The sequence below is a fragment of the Protomyctophum bolini genome, assembly GCF_963924005.1.
Source record: "Protomyctophum bolini genome assembly, chromosome: 9".
Taxonomy (NCBI): Eukaryota; Metazoa; Chordata; class Actinopteri; order Myctophiformes; family Myctophidae; genus Protomyctophum; species Protomyctophum bolini.
The window spans coordinates 36,691,784-36,716,086 of NC_137870.1; the positions used below are offsets into that span (position 1 = coordinate 36,691,784).

General features: G+C 42.1%; 1 protein-coding gene across 1 annotated transcript in view; it reads right to left on the minus strand.

Annotated features, from left to right (window-relative positions):
* The window catches only part of LOC308321848 (mucin-2-like), a gene marked incomplete at both ends in the record, with an annotated part of 32,052 nt that continues 7,749 nt past the window's right edge, over window positions 1-24,303 (minus strand). Inside the window, 7 exons of the mRNA XM_080772939.1 lie at window positions 1-4; window positions 21,990-22,149; window positions 22,447-22,575; window positions 22,701-22,857; window positions 23,246-23,485; window positions 23,953-24,060; window positions 24,138-24,276. Coding sequence (XP_080629065.1) covers window positions 1-4; window positions 21,990-22,149; window positions 22,447-22,575; window positions 22,701-22,857; window positions 23,246-23,485; window positions 23,953-24,060; window positions 24,138-24,276 — 937 coding nt within the window. The remainder of the gene's footprint in view (window positions 5-21,989; window positions 22,150-22,446; window positions 22,576-22,700; window positions 22,858-23,245; window positions 23,486-23,952; window positions 24,061-24,137; window positions 24,277-24,303) is intronic.

A 24,303-nucleotide genomic window follows, 5' to 3' on the forward strand; every position in this document is an offset into this window, starting at 1 on the left:
TCACCTGTGGAGAATACACGTAATTATCCGCAGGAGTTTGTCCTGAAGGTTAAAACATCTCCTTCAACGTCGACAACATGTCACTCAGCACTGGTTTCACTCCCTGGAAATACATGGCAACTCTACTCGACGTCCATGATGTGTAACGTGACATTATAAGATGTTTATTTCACACTTTTTACTGCCAAATAATACCGGAGCTTGTCTGTGTGTGTGTGTGTGTGTGTGTGGGGGGGGGGGGGGGGGGGGGGGGGGGGAGGCGCGCGGAGACACCGGAGGATTTAAAGAGCCCGCGGTGTGTCTAGTGTCTGATAATAACACTTACACAACGTCCATGATTTTGTGGATTCACTGTTTGTTTTGCATTTTTATTTTGTTTTGAAGATTGGGTGGCCCTATTTCGGATGTTGCCACATTGCCCCCCCGGAACGGGACAATAAACAAATAAGAAAGCACACTTTAGTTTAATATTATTAATAACAACTAAAGAGAAGGAGCTGTGTGACTCTAAAAAAAAATCACACCCGTGTGAAGTGATGGTCTATGTTGATTTAGGTAATGTAGCCAGCTGCTGCCTATTGTGATGTAAAACAAACGGTGCCAACTCAAACATTAAATTATCTTTTTTGTTAATGGCATTTAATGTTTGTGTTTGGGGACAAGATGATGTAAATGTCCCCTTCATTGCCAATGGCGTTTTTAAAACAAACATTGAACAAAAAATAAACATTAAACCTGTATATAGGAGGGGCTCAAAAAACATATGAATTCGTTTTTTATAACCCCTCTGATGAAGTAAATCAACAAAATATCCACAAAATCAAGAACCCTCCATTTTGTTATGCATAAGGCCACAGACCCCCATTAGCCTACCGCTGGACCCAAATGTCCCTAAACGTCCTAAAAAAACATAGGCCTAATTAATTTAGCCATATGGGGACCCCTGGTGGTCTCCAGAACCCACATTGAGATCCTACAGCTAAGCAGTGGTTTTCAACCAGTGGTCCTTGAGGGGGGTTCCAGGTGGTCCCCAGCTAAATGATGGAGTTGGAACCTCTATGAGTGGTATAACCAACCTTTTTAGATCTTTAACTTTTAGGTGTAAAATGAGACCACATTTTAAGCTCTCAATAGTTCAATTATTGTTAAACATCAGCATTACTTAGGCTAAAACTTTCAAGAAATCTACACAATTCGAGAATGTAGAATAATTGTTGTTTTGATCAACCTTTTGCCCGTTATCTCTCTATAATGGTATACCTCAACATCAATACAGCATGGAATTATGGACAAAATATTATCCAATAAAATATTCTATACATTTTGGGTCTGAGAAGATAAATCTCATCAAATCGTTTGTCCGTACATGGCTCAAAAGCCCAATAAATAATGGACCTTGATATATGAAAAGGGTTGAAAATCACTGGCCTATACAGTGACATGCTGTTTTTTTCTTTTATGTTCTTCTTTTGTGGCTTTCGCCTTTATTTTTATTTTTATATTTTTTATGGAGGGACAGGCTGACAGGAAATGGGGAGAGAGATGGGGGGGGGGGGGTGACATGCAGTAAGGGCCGTCTGGATCGGGAGTTGAACCTGTGGCACACTGCCAGACTGGATTGCCAGCCAAGGTGCCTGGACTGTAGAGCCACGGCCCAGGCTGTGACATGCTGTTTTGAGGTACTTTTACTGTAGGCCTCAGTCGGTAGCTCACTCACCTTTGGATCACACAAGGTTGTGCATGGGTCGGTAGTATATACATAATAGTATTATAATCCTTTTTTCCAGATGCACTCAGCTGAAAATAGCAAGCTGTGAGCTTGTAGATATAATATAAATTTCCACAATAACAAGCATGACAAATTGACAATGTGAATGAGATAGTGAAGAGTGAGATTTTAACAGCATCTAGATCAGTGGTTCTCAAACAGTGTGTGAAGACAGTGAGTGGCCGTGGAACTTTGTGACATTATTATTGCAATGTACTATAGAACTATGGAAAAAAGTTATGAATTATCTTTTAGATAATTTAGTAATAGAGTAAATTGTAAATGGTGCATTTATATAGCGCCTTTATCCAAGGCACTTTACATAGATTGTGCATTACATTCACCCATTCACACACACATTCATACACCGATGGCGGCAGAAACCATGCAAGGCACCAACCAGCACATCGGGAGCAATTAGGGGTTCAGTGTCTTGCTCAAGGACACTTCGACACTAAGGGCCGATTCATACTCCTATTTTAGAGCCGAATAAAAGTCGGTTCGGCGCTGTAGAGCCTACAATTTGACGTAATTTGAGGTTCGGGGGGGCGGGTACCGTCCTAAAGTCAGCTGTCAGTTCTGACGAGCCGAAATCATTTCGGCACTACAGCGCCGAAACAGCGGTAAAATAGGAGTATGAATCGGCCCTAACTCTGGGGGAGCCCGGGTTCGAACTGGCGACCTTGTGGTTACCATCCAGCCACTACTGGTGTAACATATTGTAACATCCACTCTGTAACTGTTGTCATTCTGTAATGTTGCCTGTGATTTGTGCTGTCATAACTATAGGTTTACCTTGCTACTACGTTTTGTTCTGCAATAGGGATCTTTGTATTTATTTGTTTAGTGTTTTGTGATGATGCATTATAATGATACTTTTCCCCTTTACTGGAAAAAACATTTATAGTGAGTTGTAATGCATTAAGATAATAATTAATACATTATCAATTCAAATGTTTTTCAATTAATGTGTTTCAATAAGACATGGAAAAATAACCATTCATTCATTTTAGGCCTATTTCCACATTGAATTAGACCCACAGTCATAAGCCAAGAACCACAAATAAAACGACCAGACATGCGTGAGAATTTTAATTGATTGCTTCAGATTGACATATCACTGTTCAAATCAATCAAATAATAAAAGCTATGAGATTAGTTACAATACAAATTAGGATAGAATGGAAATGGAAAAAGTCTTTGTGAAGCAACCCAGACTAATCAAACACTTTTCTCCAAACCAAAATGAGGTAAATCACCTCACAATGAATTGGGACCCGTCTACATCATGATGACATTGTTTCCGACTGTTGATGGTTGATGGTTTTGGTTGTTTCAATTGACAGGTAGACATATTGACTGGAATAACAAATCACTGTCCCATGTTGTCTGTCATGGCTTTGTGAAAAGTCCAGGCTACATTTCAGAGCAAACAAGTTTATCCTAGCCCGAAATTAAATCCTCACACTTGAGGTCACGACAACCACACTTTTCAATGAAAGTGTAAGAGTACATCTCTGTCGTGCCATCATCACATTTCAACTCTACTTCCTTCGTGCTGGTGGCCATCTCCTGACAACAGGTGCATTTGTGCATTAAGCCATTTGTCTTTGATGAATACCTTTAGAAAGAGGAGAAGAACAGTGTTAGTGGCAATGGTTGGTAGCGTTAGTGGTAGAGTTGCTGGAAATGAAGCCGTTAATCAACGAATACAAATATTGGACTTCAATTACTAATATAATATGTATTGTAGAAAGTACCGTCTTAATGAAATAAACAAATACATAACTGTGTTTTGCAACAAACATGCTTTTAGGAGCATATGCGTACACACACACATAAAAGCAAGTAAAAGCACGAAAATTGTCCGACTGCTCACTCAAATGTATAACCTGCTCTGACTATAGTGTATATAATGGAAAAAGAAGTGCTGTTAAGTTATGTGTTTGTGCATATGCTAATTTTTGTCATGCAGGGATCAACAGGAGAGATGCTTTGCACCAGATTTAGTTACTAGGGGATATCTATCAGCGTCTGTTTACATCAATTCAAATGTATTCTATGAAGGAAGGACAGACTGAGGAGTATTCTGAATGGGCAGTTCAATTGGGGATTTCCTTCTTTGTCAAGACTTCAAACTACTATCGCATGTTAAATGAAAGAGGAATTTGGTGATTTTATGAATCAATAACAAATATTGTAGACATGGTTTCATTTGTTGGCATATTTTGCAAAGGGGAAAATGCAGACAATGTTGTCTTGAGAAGAATTTCAAATAATTTCCCATGAAACCCCAATCCCAAATCCTATAGAATAGATGGAAATCTTACATTGAGTATGTCGGACAGCTACCACCGCAGGATGTCATTTCAACTGGAACTGTTGATCTGCATTCAACAATTTGAGTTTCAGGACCAACTGGTACAGTTGTGGTTTCAGTGGAAGCGCTGAACCGACCTGTAGGTTCAGTGACAGCTTGTGTGCCTTCGAAACCAATGAGCGGCCTTGTGACAGTGACAGCTCCAGTGTTTTCGGATCCGACAGACTGAGGTACAGCGACAGTTTTAGTTCCTTCGGGACCAACGGGCTCAGCTGTAGTTACAGCAGCAGTTTTAGCTCCTTTGGGACCTATGGTCTGAGATGTCTGTACAACTACAGGGACCGTTTTAGTTCCTTCGGGACCGATGGGCTCAGATGTAGTTACAGAGGAAGTTTTAGTTCCTTCGGGACCTACGGACTGAGCTGTCGGTACAGAGACCGTTTTAGTTCCTCCGGGACCGATGGGCTGACCTGGAGTTACGGCTGCAGTTTTAGTTCCTTCGGGACCTACGGACTGAGCTGTCGGTACAAGGACAGTTTTAGTTCCTTCGGGACCGATGGGCTCAGCTGTAGTTACAGCGGCAGTTTTAGTTCCTTCGGGACCTACGGACAGAGCTGTCGGTACTGAGACAGTTTTAGTTCCTTCGGAACCAATAGGCTGACCTGGAGTTACAGCGGCAGTTTTAGTTCCTTCGGGACCTACGGACTGAGCAGTCGGTATAGGGACAGTTTTAGTTCCTTCTGGACCGATGGGCTCAGCTGTAGTTACAGCGGAAGTTTTAGTTTCTTCGGGACCTACGGACTGAGCAGTCGGTATAGGGACAGTTTTTGTTCCTCCGGGACCGATGGGCTCAGCTGTAGTAACAGCAGCAGTTTTAGTTCCTTCGGGACCTACGGACAGAGTTGTCGGTATAGGGACAGTTTTAGTTCCTTCTGGACCGATGGGCTCAGCTGTAGTTACAGCGGAAGTTTTAGTTCCTTCGGGACCTACGGACTGAGCTGTCGGTACAGAGACAGTTTTAGTCCCTTCGGGACCAGTGGGCTCAGCTGAAGTTACAGCGGCAGTTTTAGTTCCTTCGGGACCTACAGACTCAGCAGTCGGTATAGGGACAGTTTTAGTTTCTTCTGGAACGATGGGCTCAGCTGTAGTTACAGCGGCAGTTTTAGTTCCTTCGGGACCTACGGACTGAGCTGTCGGTACTGAGACAGTTTTAGTTCCTTCGGAACCGATAGGCTGACCTGGAGTTACAGCGGCAGTTTTAGTTCCTTCGGGACCTACGGACTGAGCAGTCGGTATAGGGACAGTTTTAGTTCCTTCTGGACCAATGGGCTCAGCTGTAGTTACAGCGGCAGTTTTAGTTCCTTCGGGACCGATGGGCTGACCTGGAGTTACAGCGGAAGTTTTAGTTCCTCCGGGACCGATGGACTGACCTGGAGTTACAGCGGATGTTTTAGTTCCTTCGGGACCTACGGACTGAGTTGTCGGTACAGGGACAGTTTTAGTTCCTTCTGGACCGATGGGCTCAGGTGTAGTTACAGCGGCAGTTTTAGTTCCTTCGGGACCTACGGACTGAGCTGTCGGTACTGAGACAGTTTTAGTTCCTTCAGGACCAATGGGCTGAGCTGTTGTTACAGCGGCAGTTTTAGTTCCTTCGGGACCTACGGACTGAGCTGTCGATACAGGGACAGTTTTAGTTCCTTCGGGACCGATGCCCCGAGTTGTAGGTACAGCGACAGTTGTAGTTTCTTTGGAACCGATGAACTGACTTGTAGGAACAGTGACAGTTTGAGTTTCACTGGAACCGCTGGGTCGACTTGTAGGCCGTCCCTTTTTAACCTCCAGGATGGTTGTTTCATTCTTATGTACACAGTCTTCACGCTTGGTACCTGGTTTGCACATACAAGGTAATATTTATCAAAGAGAAAGAATACAATAACTGATAACAGTCTCTTACATTTACAAGTCTATGCATACACATTACAAAGCCACAGTTATTAGAAACATAAGACATTTTAGAAAATGTTACATGATGTTACTGTAGTAGCCTACTATAAATGAATGGAAACACCAGTTAAAAACAGCATAACAAATGTTAATGAATTCTTACATGTTTTGCAACAGCCTTTCTTGTCCAATTTTTCTGTGCCCTGTAATACACATTTTATACAAATTGAAATCATCAGATAACTGACTACAGCTTCTTACTACTACAAGTAATGGAGACTAACGTCACGTTTCACTTCAATCTTGCAGATGAAAGATCAATGTTCCTGAAAAGCCTGAGCGTTCACAAATACAAAATTCATTTATTAGAAAACGTTATGAAGCTAGTATCCAGATATAGGCTACTCACTGGAAGGCAGTTGCTGGGATCATATTCAGCACATTCAGTTTTGAGTTCAAGGACTGTGAGTTGGTCTGCGACGCATTCATACTTTGTACAGTTGTCGTTTGGTGAAGACCAGGTTTGTGAAGGCTGTGAGAGGATGCAATTAATTACATTTTAAAAGACATGATATGGTTTGATGGAACATAAAACACATTTCCAACAACAACCCGTTGGAAACTATAGTAAAACTAAGTGTTTTCAAATGGTTTTCTATTGAACTCACCTCAATAACATAAGATGTGTTGTCTGGTAGAAGAACAGTGCAGCTGTTCTTTTTACATGTTCCACAACATTGTCCTGTCACATTTTCATACTTGAAGCCCTGTTTGAAACACAGCACGTTATATTTTAGGGATCAACAATCAATTAAATCATTAAGAAGATGAATATGATGCCTTTTAATACTTAATATATCTGTTGTATCTCCTGACAACATTCATTACATGTATTGGTATTGCGGCTGACATCATCAACAATATTAAAAATTCACATTCACCTGGGAACAGTTGGTGTCACATTGTATAGGTTCACACTCGATAACATTCAGAGATGTGATGTTATCCGTTTTTTCACTACAATTGCATTTCTTGCAAATGTCTTGGGATGGGATGGATACACCTGTCTGTGACAGAATGGAAAGCTCATTACATTTGTCCGACAGATATTTAAATGGATCAAAATACAGTTATTCCAATGAGCATTGTCTGTAGCTTATTTGTATTGCAAATGTTTGATTAGGAATGTTCACAAATCGAAATCAAAGCTTACCTTGTATTCAGTGTCATTGTAGACACAAACTTTTTTGGGTTCTGGAGAAGAAGCATAATGGTGTATATTTAAAATGAATTCAAACACACACATTCCTGACATAATCATCATCGAAGTCCATATCAATGAAAATAACAATTACAGAATCAGAATACAGAATAAATAAAATAACTTACTACAGTGTGAGTCACAACATTTGTCGGGTAAGTCTTCTACGGTCATTTCAAACCCTGTTGAACACTTTTGTGTGCGATTTGAACACTTTGTTTTATCACACTCTGTGGGTGAAGGAAGATCATGTATATATGATTACCATCAAAGTAGAACATTGTAGCACATCAGGAATATTTTCAGCTTTTATAGAATTCAAATATGTTATTTTGAGCAAATGAAGATTTATATTTGGAAATGTAGTATTGTATACTCTGTGGGTTACACCACGACTCTGGAAAGGATTGTCTAATTTAATTCTATTATTTTATGTTGACTCACCACATTTTGATACTGGACAGCAGTCTTTGGTTTCGTTGACCAGCACCTCTCCATCTTTGTCACATCTAGGAGGAGATGTTTGGGTTGCACAAGCCACTGGCTCACACTCAACACTTGAGGTTTCATCACAAGTACACTGCTTACAATCACTCTTCCATGTGTCACCCACCTTGATCAGAAACAATGTTAGTACCAACAGAAGATCTAACAAAACCTAGGCTTTCAATATACACCATTACTGTCTGTCTGTCTGTCTGTCTGTCTGTTTGTCTCTGTCTGTCTGTCTGTCTGTCTGTCTGTCTGTCTACTATTACTACTAAACTATTAAACAATGGCAGCAATATTTAAACAGAGGTAAAAATCACATAACATCTACCTCTTTAGGATTGCCGTCCGGACCAGTACAACCTGATAGAATACAAAGGTTAGATTCATCTCATTGAGAAAACAACACTTATAATAATAATAATTATTATAATAATTGTAATAATAATAAGGGTAATAATAATAATAATAATAATAATAATAATAACCAGTAAGGCGCCCTTAGGCGTACATTCAATAGTTAACTGTGCAATAATAATAATAATAATTTCAAGAACATATCCTATTTTGTAAATATTTGGACTTACAGCTGGAAACACAGACATCCGACTTTGAACTGAACAAGACAGTTCCTTCAGGGCAGAAACATCCTTCACGAGATGCAGGAATTAGTGTCTTGTTCGCCACATTCTTTTCATTGTATCTAAGAAGAAGAAGAAATACATGACAGAAAGATGATACAAACATCAGGAGATCACTTAATGTTGTGTACAGCAGAGAATAAAAACTACTAATGTAATATCACCAAGTCTGACATCTGCCACTATAGGGTGCTATCCCCCTTGGTCTCTGCATTATTGGCTCCACCAGGCCGAAGGTATTGGGAGAGAGTATGTTTTGCACTCCGTCCGTCCGTTACCAGCTGATCTCCGGCACCGTTGGCCCGATCCATGCCAAACTTTGCACACACACTCCCTAGATGCCCGATGAACCTAATTTTCCTGAACGGCCTGTTATAGCGCCACCAGGAGGCCGACTTTTGTATAACACATGTTTTGCTACTACTCCTCCAGATTTTGAAAAATCCCGCAAATCATTACACAGTATCTCTACGTCATGTGCTTACATTCCATATGTTGAATCTGACCTCATCAAACCCTGTAGAATCAAGAAAAGGCCCCATGTATGGCCGGGTTTATGATCCGGTCGAGAGCGGATGATATCGCTATGTCATGTTGTAGTATTATTTTGTAGTCATCAGGCAGGAACAATCGTCCGGAACGTCCTTTTCCCTCAAAGCTTTTGTTGTTTGAGGGAAAGGAAGTTCCAGATGATTGTTCCTGCCTGATGACGTAGAAACATGACATAGCGAGATAATCCGCTCCAGAACGGTTCACACAGCAATTTTGTAACACAGACCAGGTTTCCTCCGAGGTGGAAAGCCTGGTGACGCGAGGTTAGTAGCTCATATACCGGTTGCTATAGTGCTTCATAACACTGAACCCCGTTCAAATCCAAACCCAAGGTGCGTTACTGCATGTCATCCCTTTATATTTTCCTTTAAAATGCTAAAAATATAAATCTTAAAATAATGACTACAGCAGGTACCTTCCATTACATGTTGCTCGTGAAGAGGTTGGACCACATGCCTTGTAGATCTGGCCCTTGGGGCATTTAGATTCTGAAACAAGAAGAAGCAGATTAAGAATCAAGCTGATACATGTAGACAGTTAGTCTGATCCTTATTATTAACAACTCTGAACATGTATGACGTTATGAGACACAAATAAACAAAACCTTCATACCACACATTCCAAATGTAAGGTTTCTCCAGTCAAGACAGATGTTGTTTTCTGCACATTCTTCAGCGTACGCCTCCAAACTACTGCAGGTGTTCACAATCAATTCCTTGTAACAATCATCCTGACATGCGTCATGGAATGGTGTTGGTGAAATGACTTTGTGGCAGTCCTTAAAAACCCTGCATGTGCAAATATAGTACACTTGTGTTAGTGTGTGACTTACATTACACAGATACGATTTAGCATGATGATTGATTCCTTCTTACGGGCCCAAGATGACTTTACAGACTTCAGTCTTCATGCATTTAAGTGCAGGGCGTTCAGTGGTGCCGAAACGTGTGGTGCCTGCAGTGGTCGATTGTTGCGTTGGGCCTGTAGGGGTCGATTGGGGCGGTAGGGTGGTGCTGGGGGTTGGGGTTGTAGGAGGTGGCTTTTCACAATAAGTATTTGTCGCATTGGCAGTGATGTTATCTCTGACATGCCATTTATAAGCCATTTCAGTACAGTCAGTAATGATCTGACCATCGGGTAATCTGCATTCATTGGTTTTGTCGTTGTCACATGTGCCTGTCAGGACAGTTCATGTGGAGAGAGGGAAACACAGAGAGAACAGATGTTTATGTGTTTACCAGTAATATAACATTTATCACATCACATGACCCCCTCACTGTTCCTCAACGCAAATGTAATTCAAGCGGTATCTCACCACACTGTCCCTCTGTGTTGTTTTGGAAACGGGAGTTTGGCAGTCTGATGCTATACCGAGGTCCTTTGAACTTCACAGTGCCTTCAATCTCTGGGATTAACACCAGGATCTCAATTCCAGTACTTGCTATGATGAGGTCAGCATTAAAGAAGAATGGGATTACACGCTTGCCATTGACAATTACCTGGGGGAAAAAGGTTCATTAGATTGAAATGTTGTAGTTCATTGTCTATTTAGAGTAATTCCACAAATATTTAGAGCAGTTCACCGTAATATTATTTACCTTGTTCTCAGTCGCCTCTCCACTTTTTTGTGTGAGAATAATTTCATGCCGTTTGTAGCGTACGATCAAGGAGCGGTCACATGGAACATTTTCATAACAATTCTCATTTTGAATAAGAACAGTCAGATTGTATTTTTTAACGATTTCTTTAAATAAAACATATGTGCAATTTGCTTGGAAGTTGTAAGATTGTCCATCAAATGTAATATGATGACGATCTCCCCAGCCATCGCAGACACCTGGATGGATAATAACATAAAGCATTAAAGGTCACATTGAAGCAGAACATATCGTTTCTTGGTAGATTTAGGATACAATCTAGTATTGATATGAACTTACATTGACATTCATGGTGAAAACAACAGCCATCATCATCATCATAGACCTTGACTGGTGGACGTCCATTTGAACATGTGGGTTTTGGTTTATCTATACATGTCTTAAATGCTGTAATTACTTTTCCAGATGAACATTCTTCTATTTTACAGCCTGATTCCCTGGTTTGTCCATTCTAATCAAGGAGAGTAAAGAAAAACATTCAACACCACAAAATCAGTACTAAATGGTGTTCATTCAACTCTAGTATAGTTTTTGTTCCACATTTGCATGAACGTGCTTGAATACCTTTAATGGTGGCTCTAGGTAATAACAATCCACAGATGGAGTGGTTACTACAGGAGTGGTGATCTTTGTTGTGGTTGTGGTTGTAGACTGGCATGGTCTACTGTGTTTTGTAATGTTACCCGTACACGCAATGGGATCACAGACGGCAACGTAACACCAGCCATCGCCATCAGTTGCATTATAGATAATAGCTCCTATTATGGGAGAAGGAAAAAACATTAATTTATACACTATACTGATTTAAAAGATATGTGAAATAAAGCCATGGGTGCCAATCACTACAGGAACATTTTCACGTACCCTGAACAAATTCCTGGTTCTTGTATTTGCATGAACATTTCACTCTCAGTCTTTCTGTGGTCGCTTTAACTGTGGTACTTGGTTTTTCTGTGATTACAGGTATTTCTGTGGTTGTGGTACTTGGAGTTTTTTCTGTGATTGTGGTAGTTGTAGGTGTTCCTGTTGGAGGTGTTCCTGTTGGAGGTTTTACTGTGCGTGTGGTAGTTGTAGGTGTTCCTGTTGGAGGTGTTCCTGTTGGAGGTTTTACTGTGCTTGTGGTAGTTTTAGGTGTTCCTGTTGGAGGTGTTCCTGTTGGAGGTGTTCCTGTTGTAGATGTTCCTGTTGTAGATGTTCCTGTTGGAGGTGTTCCTGTTGTAGATGTTCCTGTTGGAGGTGTTCCTGTTTGAGGTGTTCCTGTTGTAGATGTTCCTGTTGTAGGTGTTCCTGTTGGAGGTGTTCCTGTTGGAGGTGTTCCTGTTGGAGGTGTTCCTGGTGTAGATGTTCCTGTTGGAGGTGTTCCTGTTGTAGATGTTCCTGTTGGAGGTGTTCCTGTTGGAGGTGTTCCTGTTGGAGGTGTTCCTGTTGGAGGTTTTACTGTGCTTGTGGTAGTTGTAGGTGTTCCTGTTGGAGGTGTTCCTGTTGGAGGTTTTACTGTGCTTGTGGTAGTTGTAGGTGTTCCTGTTGGAGGTGTTCCTGTTGGAGGTGTTCCTGTTGTAGATGTTCCTGTTGGAGGTTTTACTGTGCTTGTGGTAGTTGTAGGTGTTCCTGTTGGAGGTGTTCCTGTTGGAGGTGTTCCTGTTGTATATATTCCTGTTGTATATATTCCTGTTGTAGATGTTCCTGTTGGAGGTATTCCTGTTGGAGGTGTTCCTGTTGGAGGTGTTCCTGTTGGAGGTGTTCCTGTTGGAGGTGTTCCTGTTGGAGGTGTTCCTGTTGTAGATGTTCCTGTTGGACGTGTTCCTGTTGGAGATGTTCCTGTTGTAGATGTTCCTGTTGTAGGTGTTCCTGTTGGAGGTGTTCCTGTTGGAGATGTTCCTGTTGTAGATGTTCTTGTTGGAGATGTTCCTGTTGTAAATATTCCTGTTGTAGATGTTCCTGTTGTAGGTGTTCCTGTTGGAGGTGTTCCTGTTGGAGATGTTCCTGTTGTATATATTCCTGTTGTAGATGTTCCTGTTGTAGATGTTCCTGTTGGAGATGTTCCTGTTGTATATATTCCTGTTGTAGATGTTCCTGTTGGAGATGTTCCTGTTGTAGATGTTCCTGTTGTAGATGTTCCTGTTGTAGATGTTCCTGTTGTAGGTGTTCCTGTTGGAGGTGTTCCTGTTGGAGATGTTCCTGTTGTATATATTGCTGTTGTAGATGTTCCTGTTCTAGGTGTTCCTGTTGGAGGTATTCCTGTTGGAGGTGTTCCTGTTGTAGATGTTCCTGTTGGAGGTGTTCCTGTTGGAGGTGTTCCTGTTGGAGGTGTTCCTGTTGGAGATGTTCCTGTTGTATATATTCCTGTTGTAGATGTTCCTGTTGTAGATGTTCCGGTTGGAGATGTTCCTGTTGTATATATTCCTGTTGTAGATGTTCCTGTTGGAGATGTTCCTGTTGTAGATGTTCCTGTTGTAGATGTTGCTGTTGTAGATGTTCCTGTTGTAGGTGTTCCTGTTGGAGGTGTTCCTGTTGGAGATGTTCCTGTTGTAGATGTTCCTGTTGTATATATTCCTGTTGTATATATTCCTGTTGTAGATGTTCCTGTTGTAGGTGTTCCTGTTGTAGGTGTTCCTGTTGGAGGTGTTCCTGTTGGAGGTTTTACTGTGCTTGTGGTAGTTGTAGGTGTTCCTGTTGGAGGTGTTCCTGTTGGAGGTGTTCCTGTTGTAGATGTTCCTGTTGGAGATGTTCCTGTTGTATATATTCCTGTTGTAGATGTTCCTGTTGTAGGTGTTCCTGTTGGAGATGTTCCTGTTGTATATATTCCTGTTGTAGATGTTCCTGTTGTAGATGTTCCTGTTGGAGATGTTCCTGTTGTATATATTCCTGTTGTAGATGTTCCTGTTGGAGGTGTTCCAGTTGGAGGTGTTCCTGTTGTAGATGTTCCTGTTGGAGGTGTTCCTGTTGGAGGTGTTCCTGTTGGAGGTGTTCCTGTTGGAGGTTTTACTGTGCTTGTGGTAGTTGTAGGTGTTCCTGTTGGAGGTTTTACAGTGCTTGTGGTAGTTGTAGGTGTTCCTGTTGGAGGTGTTCCTGTTGGAGGTGTTCCTGTTGTAGATGTTCCTGTTGGAGATGTTCCTGTTGTATATATTCCTGTTGTAGATGTTCCTGTTGTAGGTGTTCCTGTTGGAGGTGTTCCTGTTGGAGATGTTCCTGTTGTATATATTCCTGATGTAGATGTTCCTGTTGTAGATGTTCCTGTTGGAGATGTTCCTGTTGGAGGTGTTCCTGTTGTAGATGTTCCTGTTGGAGGTGTTCCTGTTGGAGGTGTTCCTGTTGGAGGTGTTCCTGTTGGAGGTTTTACTGTGCTTGTGGTAGTTGTAGGTGTTCCTGTTGGAGGTGTTCCTGTTGGAGGTGTTCCTGTTGTAGATGTTCCTGTTGGAGGTGTTCCTGTTGGAGGTGTTCCTGTTGTAGATGTTCCTGTTGGAGATGTTCCTGTTGTATATATTCCTGTTGTAGATGTTCCTGTTGTAGGTGTTCCTGTTGGAGGTGTTCCTGTTGGAGATGTTCCTGTTGTATATATTCCTGTTGTAGATGTTCCTGTTGTAGATGTTCCTGTTGGAGATGTTCCTGTTGTATATATTCCTGTTGTAGATGTTCCTGTTGGAGGTGTTCCTGTTGGAGGTGTTCCTGTTGGAGGTTTTACTGTGCTTGTGGTAGTTGTAGGTGTTCCTGTTGGAGGTTTTACTGTGCTTGTGGTAGTTGTAGGTGTTCCTGTTGGAGGTGTTCCTGTTGGAGGTGTTCCTGTTGTAGATGTTCCTGTTGGAGATGTTCCTGTTGTATATATTCCTGTTGTAGATGTTCCTGTTGTAGGTGTTCCTGTTGGAGGTGTTCCTGTTGGAGATGTTCCTGTTGTATATATTCCTGATGTAGATGTTCCTGTTGTAGATGTTCCTGTTGGAGATGTTCCTGTTGGAGGTGTTCCTGTTGTAGATGTTCCTGTTGGAGGTGTTCCTGTTGGAGGTGTTCCTGTTGGAGGTGTTCCTGTTGGAGGTTTTACTGTGCTTGTGGTAGTTGTAGGTGTTCCTGTTGGAGGTGTTCCTGTTGGAGGTGTTCCTGTCGTAGATGTTCCTGTTGGAGGTGTTCCTGTTGGAGGTGTTCCTGTTGGAGATGTTCCTGTTGTAGATGTTCCTGTTGTATATATTCCTGTTGTAGATGTTCCTGTTGTAGGTGTTCCTGTTGGAGGTGTTCCTGTTGGAGGTTTTACTGTGCTTGTGGTAGTTGTAGGTGTTCCTGTTGGAGGTGTTCCTGTTGGAGGTGTTCCTGTTGTAGATGTTCCTGTTGGAGATGTTCCTGTTGTATATATTCCTGTTGTAGATGTTCCTGTTGTAGGTGTTCCTGTTGGAGGTGTTCCTGTTGGAGATGTTCCTGTTGTATATATTCCTGTTGTAGATGTTCCTGTTGGAGGTGTTCCTGTTGGAGGTGTTCCTGTTGTAGATGTTCCTGTTGGAGGTGTTCCTGTTGGAGGTGTTCCTGTTGGAGGTGTTCCTGTTGGAGGTGTTCCTGTTGTAGATGTTCCTGTTGGAGGTGTTCCTGTTGGAGGTGTTCCTGTTGGAGGTTTTACTGTGCTTGTGGTAGTTGGAGGTGTTCCTGTTGGAGGTGTTCCTGTTGGAGGTTTTACTGTGCTTGTGGTAGTTGTAGGTGTTCCTGTTGGAGGTGTTCCTGTTGTAGATGTTCCTGTTGGAGATGTTCCTGTTGTATATATTCCTGTTGTAGATGTTCCTGTTGTAGGTGTTCCTGTTGGAGGTGTTCCTGTTGGAGATGTTCCTGTTGTATATATTCCTGTTGTAGATGTTCCTGTTGTAGGTGTTCCTGTTGTAGGTGTTCCTGTTGTAGATGTTCCTGTTGGAGATGTTCCTGTTGTATATATTCCTGTTGTAGATGTTCCTGTTTGAGGTGTTCCTGTTGGAGGTGTTCCTGTTGTAGATGTTCCTGTTGGAGGTGTTCCTGTTGGAGGTGTTCCTGTTGGAGGTGTTCCTGTCGTAGATGTTCCTGTTGGAGGTGTTCCTGTTGGAGGTGTTCCTGTTGTAGATGTTCCTGTTGTAGGTGTTCCTGTTGGAGGTTTTACTGTGCTTGTGGTAGTTGTAGGTGTTCCTGTTGGAGGTGTTCCTGTTGGAGGTGTTCCTGTTGGAGATGTTCCTGTTGTAGATGTTCCTGTTGTATATATTCCTGTTGTAGATGTTCCTGTTGTAGGTGTTCCTGTTGGAAGTGTTCCTGTTGGAGGTTTTACTGTGCTTGTCGTAGTTGTAGGTGTTCCTGTTGGAGGTGTTCCTGTTGGAGGTTTTACTGTGCTTGTGGTAGTTGTAGGTGTTCCTGTTGGAGGTGTTCCTGTTGGAGGTGTTCCTGTTGTAGATGTTCCTGTTGGAGATGTTCCTGTTGTATATATTCCTGTTGTAGATGTTCCTGTTGTAGGTTTTCCTGTTGGAGGTGTTCCTGTTGGAGATGTTCCTGTTGTATATATTCCTGTTGTAGATGTTCCTGTTGGAGGTGTTCCTGTTGGAGGTGTTCCTGTTGTAGATGTTCCTGTTGGAGGTGTTCCTGTTGGAGGTGTTCCTGTTGTAGATGTTCCTGTTGGAGGTGTTCCTGTTGGAGGTGTTCCTGTTGGAGGTTTTACTGTGCTTGTGGTAGTTGGAGGTGTTCCTGTTGGAGGTGTTCCTGTTGGAGGTTTTACTGTGCTTGTGGTAGTTGTAGGTGTTCCTGTTGGAGGTGTTCCTGTTGTAGATGTTCCTGTTGGAGATGTTCCTGTTGTATATATTCCTGTTGTAGATGTTCCTGTTGTAGGTGTTCCTGTTGGAGGTGTTCCTGTTGGAGATGTTCCTGTTGTATATATTCCTGATGTAGATGTTCCTGTTGTAGATGTTCCTGTTGGAGATGTTCCTGTTGTATATATTCCTGTTGTAGATGTTCCTGTTTGAGGTGTTCCTGTTGGAGGTGTTCCTGTTGTAGATGTTCCTGTTGGAGGTGTTCCTGTTGGAGGTGTTCCTGTTGGAGGTGTTCCTGTTGGAGGTTTTACTGTGCTTGTGGTAGTTGGAGGTGTTCCTGTTGGAGGTGTTCCTGTTGTAGATGTTCCTGTTGGAGGTGTTCCTGTTGGAGGTGTTCCTGTTGTAGATGTTCCTGTTTTAGGTGTTCCTGTTGGAGGTTTTACTGTGCTTGTGGTAGTTGTAGGTGTTCCTGTTGTAGGTGTTCCTGTTGGAGGTGTTCCTGTTGGAGATGTCCCTGTTGTAGATGTTCCTGTTGTATATATTCCTGTTGTATATATTCCTGTTGTAGATGTTCCTGTTGTAGGTGTTCCTGTTGGAGGTGTTCCTGTTGGAGGTTTTACTGTGCTTGTCGTAGTTGTAGGTGTTCCTGTTGGAGGTTTTACTGTGCTTGTGGTAGTTGTAGGTGTTCCTGTTGGAGGTGTTCCTGTTGTAGATGTTCCTGTTGGAGATGTTCCTGTTGTATATATTCCTGTTGTAGATGTTCCTGTTGTAGGTGTTCCTGTTGGAGGTGTTCCTGTTGGAGATGTTCCTGTTGTATATATTCCTGTTGTAGATGTTCCTGTTGGAGGTGTTCCTGTTGGAGGTGTTCCTGTTGTAGATGTTCCTGTTGGAGGTGTTCCTGTTGGAGGTGTTCCTGTTGGAGGTGTTCCTGTTGTAGATGTTCCTGTTGGAGGTGTTCCTGTTGGAGGTGTTCCTGTTGGAGGTGTTCCTGTTGGAGGTTTTACTGTGCTTGTGGTAGTTGGAGGTGTTCCTGTTGGAGGTGTTCCTGTTGGAGGTTTTACTGTGCTTGTGGTAGTTGTAGGTGTTCCTGTTGGAGGTGTTCCTGTTGTAGATGTTCCTGTTGGAGATGTTCCTGTTGTATATATTCCTGTTGTAGATGTTCCTGTTGTAGGTGTTCCTGTTGGAGGTGTTCCTGTTGGAGATGTTCCTGTTGTATATATTCCTGTTGTAGATGTTCCTGTTGTAGATGTTCCTGTTGGAGATGTTCCTGCTGTATATATTCCTGTTGTAGATGTTCCTGTTTGAGGTGTTCCTGTTGGAGGTGTTCCTGTTGTAGATGTTCCTGTTGGAGGTGTTCCTGTTGGAGGTGTTCCTGTTGGAGGTGTTCCTGTTGGAGGTTTTACTGTGCTTGTCGTAGTTGTAGGTGTTCCTGTTGGAGGTGTTCCTGTTGGAGGTTTTACTGTGCTTGTGGTAGTTGTAGGTGTTCCTGTTGGAGGTGTTCCTGTTGGAGGTGTTCCTGTTGTAGATGTTCCTGTTGGAGATGTTCCTGTTGTATATATTCCTGTTGTAGATGTTCCTGTTGTAGGTGTTCCTGTTGGAGGTGTTCCTGTTGGAGATGTTCCTGTTGTATATATTCCTGTTGTATATATTCCTGTTGTAGATGTTCCTGTTGGACGTGTTCCTGTTGGAGGTGTTCCTGTTGTAGATGTTCCTGTTGGAGGTGTTCCTGTTGGAGGTGTTCCTGTTGGAGGTGTTCCTGTTGTAGATGTTCCTGTTGGAGGTGTTCCTGTTGGAGGTGTTCCTGATGGAGGTGTTCCTGTTGGAGGTTTTACTGTGCTTGTGGTAGTTGGAGGTGTTCCTGTTGGAGGTGTTCCTGTTGGAGGTTTTACTGTGCTTGTGGTAGTTGTAGGTGTTCCTGTTGGAGGTGTTCCTGTTGTAGATGTTCCTGTTGGAGATGTTCCTGTTGTATATATTCCTGTTGTAGATGTTCCTGTTGTAGGTGTTCCTGTTGGAGGTGTTCCTGTTGGAGATGTTCCTGTTGTATATATTCCTGGTGTAGATGTTCCTGTTGTAGATGTTCCTGTTGGAGATGTTCCTGTTGTATATATTCCTGTTGTAGATGTTCCTGTTGTAGATGTTCCTGTTGGAGGTGTTCCTGTTCTAGATGTTCCTGTTGGAAGTGTTCCTGTTGGAGGTGTTCCTGTTGGAGGTGTTCCTGTTGGAGGTTTTACTGTGCTTGTGGTAGTTGTAGGTGTTCCTGTTGGAGGTGTTCCTGTTGTAGATGTTCCTGTTGTAGGTGTTCCTGTTGGAGGTTTTACTGTGCTTGTGGTAGTTGTAGGTGTTCCTGTTGTAGGTGTTCCTGTTGGAGGTGTTCCTGTTGGAGATGTCCCTGTTGTAGATGTTCCTGTTGTATATATTCCTGTTGTATATATTCCTGTTGTAGGTGTTCCTGTTGGAGGTGTTCCTGTTGGAGGTTTTACTGTGCTTGTCGTAGTTGTAGGTGTTCCTGTTGGAGGTTTTACTGTGCTTGTGGTAGTTGGAGGTGTTCCTGTTGGAGGTGTTCCTGTTGGAGGTGTTCCTGTTGTAGATGTTCCTGTTGGAGATGTTCCTGTTGTATATATTCCTGTTGTAGATGTTCCTGTTGTAGGTGTTCCTGTTGGAGGTGTTCCTGTTGGAGATGTTCCTGTTGTATATATTCCTGTTGTAGATGTTCCTGTTGGAGGTGTTCCTGTTGGAGGTGTTCCTGTTGTAGATGTTCCTGTTGGAGGTGTTCCTGTTGGAGGTGTTCCTGTTGGAGGTGTTCCTGTTGTAGATGTTCCTGTTGGAGGTGTTCCTGTTGGAGGTGTTCCTGTTGGAGGTTTTACTGTGCTTGTGGTAGTTGGAGGTGTTCCTGTTGGAGGTGTTCCTGTTGGAGGTTTTACTGTGCTTGTGGTAGTTGTAGGTGTTCCTGTTGGAGGTGTTCCTGTTGTAGATGTTCCTGTTGGAGATGTTCCTGTTGTATATATTCCTGTTGTTGATGTTCCTGTTGTAGGTGTTCCTGTTGGAGATGTTCCTGTTGTATATATTCCTGTTGTAGATGTTCCTGTTGTAGATGTTCCTGTTGGAGATGTTCCTGTTGTATATATTCCTGTTGTAGATGTTCCTGTTTGAGGTGTTCCTGTTGGAGGTGTTCCTGTTGTAGATGTTCCTGTTGGAGGTGTTCCTGTTGGAGGTGTTCCTGTTGGAGGTGTTCCTGTTGTAGATGTTCCTGTTGGAGGTGTTCCTGTTGGAGGTGTTCCTGTTGGAGGTGTTCCTGTTGGAGGTTTTACTGTGCTTGTGGTAGTTGTAGGTGTTCCTGTTGGAGGTGTTCCTGTTGGAGGTGTTCCTGTTGTAGATGTTCCTGTTGGAGGTGTTCCTGTTGTAGATGTTCCTGTTGGAGGTGTTCCTGTTGGAGGTGTTCCTGTTGTAGATGTTCCTGTTGTAGGTGTTCCTGTTGGAGGTTTTACTGTGCTTGTGGTAGTTGTAGGTGTTCCTGTTGGAGGTGTTCCTGTTGGAGGTTTTTCTGTGATTGTGGTAGTTGTAGGTGTTGTAGTTGTTGCTGTTTCTGGGCTAGTTGTGGTCTCGGGAACAGAGGTGGTAGTTTCACGAATAACTGTGGTAGAAGCTGTGGTTGGACCAGTTGTTACTACTTTCGGTGGCTTTGTTGTTGATACAGACTGAGATGTTGTTTCCTTTGTGGTTGTTTCAACAGGCGTTGTTTCCTCTGTTGTTGTTGTTACTGGTACAATTGTAGTCGAGGTTTCAACAGTGGGCTTGGAAGTAATTGCTGTTTCTGAGCTAGTCTCGGGAACAGATGTCGTGGTTTCACGAATAACTGTGGTTGAAGCTGTGGTTGGACCAGTTGTTACTACCTTCGGTGGCTTTGTTGTTGATACAGTCTGAGATGTTGTTTCCTTTGTGGTTGTTTCAACAGGTGTTGTTTCCTTTGTTGTTGTTGTTACTGGTACAATTGTGGTCGAGGTTTCAACAGTGGGCTTGGAAGTAATTGATGTTTCTGGGCTAGTTGTGGTCTCGGGAACAGAGGTGGTGGTTTCACGAATAATTGTGGTAGAAGCTGTGGTTGGACCAGTTGTTACTACTTTCTGTGTTTTTGTTGTTGATACAGACTGAGATGTTGTTTCGTTTGTGGTTGTTTCAACAGGCGTTGTTTCCTTTGTTGTTGTTGTTACTGGTACAATTGTAGTCGAGGTTTCAACAGTGGGGTTTGAAGTAACTGATGTTTCTGGGCTAGTTGTGGTCTCGGGAACAGAGGTGGTGGTTTCACGAATAACTGTGGTAGAAGCTGTGGTTGGACCAGTTGTTACTACCTTTGGTGGCTTTGTCGTTGATACAGACTGAGATGTTGTTTCCTTTGTGGTTGTTTCAACAGGCGTTGTTTCCTTTGTTGTTGTTGTTGTTACCGGTACAATTGTAGTCGAAGTTTCAACAGTGGGCTTGGAAGTAATTGCTGTTTCTGGGCTAGTCTCGGGAACAGATGTCGTGGTTTCACGAAAAACTGTGGTAGAAGCTGTGGTTGGACCAGTTGTTACTACCTTTGGTGGCTTTGTTGTTGATACACTCTGAGATGTTGTTTCCTTTGTGGTTGTTTCAACAGGCGTTGTTTCCTTTGTTGTTGTGGTAGTTGTAGGTATTCCTGTTGGAGGTGTTTCTGTTGTAGGTATTTCTGTGGTTGTGGTACTTGGAGTTTTTTCTGTGATTGTCGTAGTTGTAGGTTTTCCTGTGGTTGTGGTAGTTGTAGGTGTTCCTGTTGGAGGTTTTTCCGTGGTTGTGGTGGGCTTAGTAGTAGTAGCTTGAATAGTGGTGGTACTAAAGATAAAGGCTGTAGTAGTTGGGGCACGTGTAGTTGTTGTTGTAGTTGTAGTACTTGCACATTGCTTCATGACCCTCGTAATGTTTCCATCCTTTCCGCAGGTTGCAGTGATACAAGTATCATCTCCATCATGTGTGTCGTAGATTGTTGCTCCATATTCATATTCTTTCCCATTGTACAAACAATAGCAGGCTGGAATAGAAACAACACACACACACGTTATTACATGATACAGTCATGTTTATAATAAATGTTTAAAGTCATAATATATTACATTATAAATATATCAGACTAATAGTTACCCTTGACATCATAGGTGCAGATCGCTTTTGTGGATTCACAAGAACTTCAAACATAGAGGTTTAGAGAAGTTTAGTTCATGAATATTGAATACAACATTACAATTTGACATCACATCCATAAGATAACAAATTGTATTCATAATACTCTTCTCTTTTAAAGCACACATGTCAAGTGGAGTGTTATTGTTTTAGAACATTTACCGTAGCAGTGGACAGTTTCAATTATATTTAATTTGGACTTTTGTATTAATTTAGTATAGAGATTTGAATAATTAAACACATTTCAGGTTTTCATGTTCTCAGCTCTTTTGATTTTATGCATAGAATCTGCACATGATCTGCTATGAATTTGAATCCCTGACTTTCCCATTTGGGGAGTTTTGGCACACACAATACACATTCCACCGTTCTCTCACTGTATGTGTAGTTAATTTAGTCTTTCTACAGCATTACATCTACATAAATACCATGTGTGGCAGTTCAGGACTGAAGAAATGTCTGAAGGAATGTCCTCTCCTTCCTCATAATGCTTCCCATCAACATAACAGCCACACTGCTTCATGTGCACACATTTCATAGTAGATTCTTCCAGATAAGGACGTTCCGGAGGGCATCGTGGGTAGCACCCTATATGTTAACATTATTCCGTGGAGACAGAAACATAGAACAATACAGAATGGATATGAGTTAACATTGCACACCTGGATCTCTGATGTAAACATTTCGTTATATTTATTACATACCATATCAGTAACTACTGTAACAAACTTGAGCCGTGAAAGAGGACTTCTACTTATTGTCCTCATTTGTATTGCCATTTGCTTTAAACTATGACTTTTCTGCCTGCTATGCTTGAATTCTCCTCTGGCAATTAGTTTTATGTTATCGTACTTCCTCTGTTTTCCATAAATGTATACATCATACCTTCCAGAGCTGGTATCGGATTGGTGCATAATCCTGAAGGATTTGTGCATGTCTTCATACATGGTTTACCACAGGGTTCGTAGTGCCATTCACATTCTCCAGATGGGTTGTAATAATCACAGAACAGAGCTGTGTAGGACAGAGACAAGACAACAGCAAACACCCTCTCTGTTAGGGTCAGTGTATCAGAATACAACAGAATGACAATGACAGATGCTTTATGTGTTTCATTTGTTAGAAGGACAAAGACTCACGGCAGACTTTGGGAGTTCTCCACCTCACGCACACTCCAGCTATGTTACAGGCAGCAGCGTAAGCTGCCACCGCTGTGCAGAAACACTCACAGTCACCCCCAGAGTTACAGGCACAGGAGTCCTTCACACACGCTTCATAATAGTTTTTGGGATCCACCTTTTTCCAGAGAAGACATTTCATTATTGCAATTACGATTTGCTAGTGAATACAGCAAGAAATAAACATAGATATGATATCAACTAGTATGAACTAGTAGTAACTGTGCACGATTAAAGTTAGACCTCAGCTTGGGGTTTTAAATGCAGATCTCATCCTTTTGATGATGTATGACCACAACACTGCCCTCGATAACCAAAATAACTTAAATATTTTGTTGCATAATTATTTTAGGGGCATTATAATAATGTATATATAATAATTTTGTTTAAGTTGACAAATATGGTGTTTTGGTAGAATCATTTGAATTATAAATAAAGTTCACTAATTACTACACAAAAAACACGTACATACGTATGTGTGTGCGTGCAGGTGTGTGACATGCTACCTTCAAGTGACAGGCTTTGAATACATCAGTGTTGATAATGCTGCAGTGCTTCACAGCCCAGGCCTGTCTGTAGGAGTAGACAGCACAAGGACCTTTCTCACTTTCCTTGTCAGGACAACTAGGAGAAACTTTCCAGCTGTTTCCAAACTCAAGAGCTTTCGCCACCACTTCCTGGTTCCTGGTTGTGAAGTCATTCCTTGCATTTCCATCATAGTTCCCACACAGACCACAGATTTTTCCCTGGAGGAAAAAAATATATGTTGTTTATAAAACATTCAGGAATCATCAAACAACCACCTTTGCTTCAGGCTGTCAGTTTAGCATTTTACCCCAATTCTGAAGACCTCAGGTGTTTGGATATACAGTAGTTGAATAATAAGTTACAGCAGCATCACATAATTCATACTATAAGTGTTAGTTCTATTCTTAACTAACCTTGTATGTAGAGCTGAGTTTGATCATCAGACCTGTCTTCTTGTCCCAGATTAGAGTCAGTCCCTGTTTTGCCTCAAGGACCAAATAAATGCCCATAGTGTGGACCTTATAGGAGACCTCCTGGCTTTTGCTTTGTTTGACAACTTTGACTCTTTCCTCACTCAGTTCAATTTCAGTGTCCTGAAATAACAAAGAGCAAAGCATGTTGACTTAACTTGTAATGCACCATGGTATGTGTACCGAAAATATGTGTTTGTAACTGTGCTTTGTACCCCTAAGAAGAGCTTGATCAAGATGGAGCAGGTCTGATAAGCAGGCCCACATGGGACACTCTCAGTCAGAACCCTGAAGGTGCCGTCGGTGTTGTCGCCGCAGTAATCCTGTAAGATGCTGGCATTAGCATTCTGACTGAATTCACATCAAAACACTGAAATAAATAGAAACCTCTCTATTGTACCTGAGCAAAGACATATCCACAGCCCCCATGAAAAGAGAACCTCTTGGCATCAAAAGTGGCATAATGACCCTCTCCATAGATACTGCAGGTCCCTTCACATTGCTTTGTGGTGCATTTCCATGTTTTCCCAGAGCACGTGCTATAATGACCATAACAAAAGGTTTAA